The 4109-nt window shown below is 36.7% G+C and overlaps 1 protein-coding gene across 1 annotated transcript in view; it reads right to left on the bottom strand.

Moving 5' to 3' along the window:
• LOC107090154 (coiled-coil domain-containing protein 37-like) overlaps positions 1 to 3403 on the bottom strand; it is an 18358-nt gene extending 14955 nt beyond the window's left edge. The window contains exons 1-3 of the mRNA XM_015383381.1: positions 3354 to 3403; positions 1125 to 1219; positions 777 to 981 (exon numbers count right to left, since the gene is read on the bottom strand). Of these exons, the coding sequence (XP_015238867.1) occupies positions 777 to 981; positions 1125 to 1217 (298 nt within the window). The 5' untranslated portion in view covers positions 1218 to 1219; positions 3354 to 3403. The remainder of the gene's footprint in view (positions 1 to 776; positions 982 to 1124; positions 1220 to 3353) is intronic.
• Positions 3404 to 4109: the final 706 nt, after the last annotated feature.

Consider the following 4109-nt stretch of genomic DNA (forward strand, 5'->3'; position numbering starts at 1 on the left):
ATATATATATATATATATATATATATATATATATATATATATATATATATTTTATGATTGTCTATGAGAGTCCTACAAATTTACCATATACCCATACTTGGTATACGCCCATACAGTGAGCAGATAATCATGTCGTTCTGCTTGCTAAACTCATAAGGAGTGTTTATTTCTGTAAAACTGTATCTGAACCAAAGCAAACGATTCCCAGTAACTGAAGCATTTTCTCACCTCCTTCGCCTTTCTGCTCAAAGTATATGAACATAAACATGGTTCCTCCTCCAGACCAGAAGAAAATGGTTTAAAAACTGGCCTCAGTGTTGACTCATCATGGTTAGAGCAGTGCGTTTGTGCTCTGAGAAGATGGCAAGTACCTGGTTTGATCCCCACTGCCTGCACGCTGTGTCTCTGAGCAAAGACCCTTAACCCCACACTGGGCGCTACACAATGGCAGCCTACTGCTCCCCAAGGGGATGGGTAAAATGCAGAGATAAATTTCTCCAATGTGAGATCAATACATTTCAATTATTATTATTTTAATTATTATCATGATCTTTCTATTTCAGAGAAGCAAGTTAGATGGAGAAGAAATATCTGATGTGACATTGTTTTGGTCCCATTAACTGATCCAGAGTTGATTTTGTTAAAAACTAAATTTTTCTTTAAGTGGATTTATAATCCCAGGATAAAGATACTGAAATAAAATCAGGTATTTTCAGAGTAGGGTTATGCTAGTCCACTTTTTTTACAACTTCATTTCTCATAAACTCTAACTTTACCTCCTCTCATCCTGCTAATTTTCTGATCATGCGGGCTCGGTGTTTGTTTACGGCCAGCTGTTTTGGTCTGAGTTTGCTTCACACTCTTCTTCTCCCCACTCTCCTCCTCCACTTCTCCCACCACCTCATTCTTCTTCTTGGCCAGCTCTCTCACAGCGTGGGTTGCCTTTTCTTCAATTGGCAGTGCCAGAAATTTCTGCATCTCCTGAGCATCAAAAAGAAAGACGGGGTGAGGAGACAAGGGGCCTGCCTTCAACCTGACTGAATCCAGCTTTGCTGCAAAGATTGCAGCGCAGCTTCACTGCAGAGAAAACATTTTCAAACACATCCCTCAAGAAGCAAACAGACCTCTCTTCGTTCCGCCGGTTCCTCAGCGCTCAGTGCAAAAACTGTGCGGCTGTTCAGCATTTTGTATGGACTCTGTGGTGTCCTCCTCCTCATTTCTGTAAAAAGTAAAAAAAAAAAACAGAGCACATAAGTTCAGCGGTGCCATTATATTATTTCTACTCCCCAGATTTTTTCCCCCAGTTTATATCTGATTTTTGTAATTTGGCAGCATTATCAGCCTCTGAAACCACAGCAGTGATTGCTCATTTAGCTGAAAGCACAAAATGTAGAGTAGTACAGTGGCTGCGCTGATACTGTATGTGTGAAAGCTTGGCATCTTATCAGAAACGTACGAGGATGAGGTGAAGGCATCTCTATTTCTGTTGGAGCTACATCAGGTCATCTTTTAGCTCTGCAGTGGGTTTTAAAAAGACACAAGAAAAAAAAAAGCATAGACAAGAAGTTCTCTTATTAGAAAAAAATTTGAATCAGCTCTGTTAAAGAGATTGGAATGTAAATTGTTGTCGACAATAAAGAAGTTTGATTGATTGATCGACTGAGAGACATGCTTTTATTCAAAGTGTTGTTTGGTTTTGGCTTTTTATGATTTACGGTAACTATTTTAGTTTAATTAATTGCTGGGATCAGTAAAGTATTTTTTATTTACATGTGCTTTTAATACTTAATGTGTTTTATCCTTTTTGTCTTCATAAATGACACCGTTTTGTGTGTCACTGTTAATTATTGCTCTGTAGCCCACGTTAACAGAACAATAAACATTTGCCAGTTTCCTAAAACAAATGTATACGGTCAAATTAAACAATTTCAAAGACAACCATTCATTTTGGAATGAATTACTTTTTTTTCATATACGAACTTGTGGTTTCCTGTCAGTGTGATGCCGTAGGATTTGTATGGAGATTCTCAGGCTTTTCCTTTGGTAGTTCACTTCCGTATTTCTGCAAGTCAGTTTGCATATTGGCTAAATATTTAGCTAGCACCAGGCTAGCTAAGTATTTAACTAGCTTGGTGTTGGCTAAATATTTTGTTTGTTAAATAAATATTTAATTTGGAGCTAAACATTAATTTAACAAACTATATATTAATTATGGAGCTAAATATTTTCAATTTTCAATTGTATACTGAATTTTCAATTCAGTATACAAGGAAAAACTTTGGTCCAATAAGTTGCACTTGCAATAGAAATCAGCTTTTACAGGATTGTGAAATAACAAGAGTCCGAGCATCAGGGGCCACCCTACAAAGGTGAACCCAGGACACGGGGTCCAACTGTCACATTCCTTGATTCAACTCAGTTTATTTCTATAGCGCCAATTCACAACACATCATCTCAAGGAACTTTACACACTTTAAATTGATTCAAAGTTTTCTATCTAAGGAAAACCAGTTGATTGCATCGACTCATTAACTTAAAGGCAATCCCTCACACTAAGCAGTGGAGAGGAAAAACTACCTTTTAACAGGAAGAAACCTCAAGCAGAACCAGGCTCAGTGTGAGCGGCCATCTACCGAGGCCGACTGGGGTTCAAGGAGACAGAAACAGAGATAGAAAAAGCAGCTGTAAAAGACGGCCCCGTCCAGGAAACGCACAGCCAGGCAGACGAGCTCCGAGCCAGCTCCCATGTCAGAGGAAGAAGAGAGCACATCCAGCCAGTCACAGTCAGAGAAACAGGACTACACTGGAAAACAGGCCGATCTCCACCATCTATAAACAAAGGTGTTGATGGCAGCAGCACAGCTGATATTTCTCTCCAGGATGGTGTATTTCAAAACTAAATATTTAATTTGCAAGCTAAATATTAATTTAACAGTTTAAGATTTTTTATAAATGAATGAATGACATAGTGAAAAAATGAATTGGGGGAAAAAAATAAAGTCCTTATGTTTCTCTTAAAAAACGCAAAATAACCATAAATATTGCTCCCAATTTTTGCTTATTAACTTTAGGCGCCCCATATTAGACAGAACAATTAAAACAACCAGAAAATGCAAATTTTAAAAAGAAAAATTCCAGGCTGTAAAACTCTCCAAACCAATTTTCTTTTTAATGTAGAGCTTATAAAACCAGCACCATTACTCACTGCTTGCTGTATATTAACTTGGCCTCTAAACCAAACGGTAGGTTCAAGTTAAAGTAAACAATATGGCGTACAAAAAACTACGCCTAAAAGTATATCTGTGTCAAAAAAGTAACTGTAACTGATATAATAGCAACTAGTTACTACCCACCTCCAAATCTGAGTGTCTGTTTATCGTTTTTTATTCCCCCCGCCCGACGAGAGCAGATGCATTTAGAAGCGTCGAGTAGGCTTGTGTTCTGTTGTCATGGTAACTGATGCCTTTAAGGTTCCTTTGGAATTCTGTCCACTGGCGTCAGTGTTTCGCGTAACTTTTCAGTTTTGAGTTTTAAACGAGTTAGACATGCTTAAAAACGAAAAACTTATTGATATCGTTACTTGCGACCAATAACTGCAACAATAAACGCTTTTATACTTCTTCTTCTTCTTCAAAAAAATTGCTATAACTTTAAGACAGAAATTAATAAAGTTTCTGTTTACAATCAAAAGGATTTCCTTCCGTCCGTCCAGTTAAATTGCATTAAAAAATAGTTTATGCTTTAAAAGAATAATTAAATGTCAGATAATGCTAACAAGCTGAAGTCAGCTTAAAAATAAATTTATCTTGGTGGAAAAGGTTAATAAAAGCCATTTTAAACGATAGCCTACTTTAGTTTGTTGCAAATTAGAGCACAACTCACCCTTTAAAAAAGAAAAACAAAAAAGGAAAATGAAGAAATTCATCACCTGGAATTTTTGTGTACTGTTACCATAGCAAGTGGTGCGTTCAAAACATCTGGAATTTTATCAATTATCTCCATATCTGACACACTAACTTGCATGAAAAATAATTAACAGCATAACACAAAGCGAATGGAAAAAAAATAGTTATTGTTAGCCTTTTGTTTAACTACATATGTATAAAAAT

The sequence above is a fragment of the Cyprinodon variegatus genome, unplaced genomic scaffold (genome assembly GCF_000732505.1).
Source record: "Cyprinodon variegatus isolate N-32 unplaced genomic scaffold, C_variegatus-1.0 Scaffold283, whole genome shotgun sequence".
Classification (NCBI taxonomy): Eukaryota; Metazoa; Chordata; class Actinopteri; order Cyprinodontiformes; family Cyprinodontidae; genus Cyprinodon; species Cyprinodon variegatus.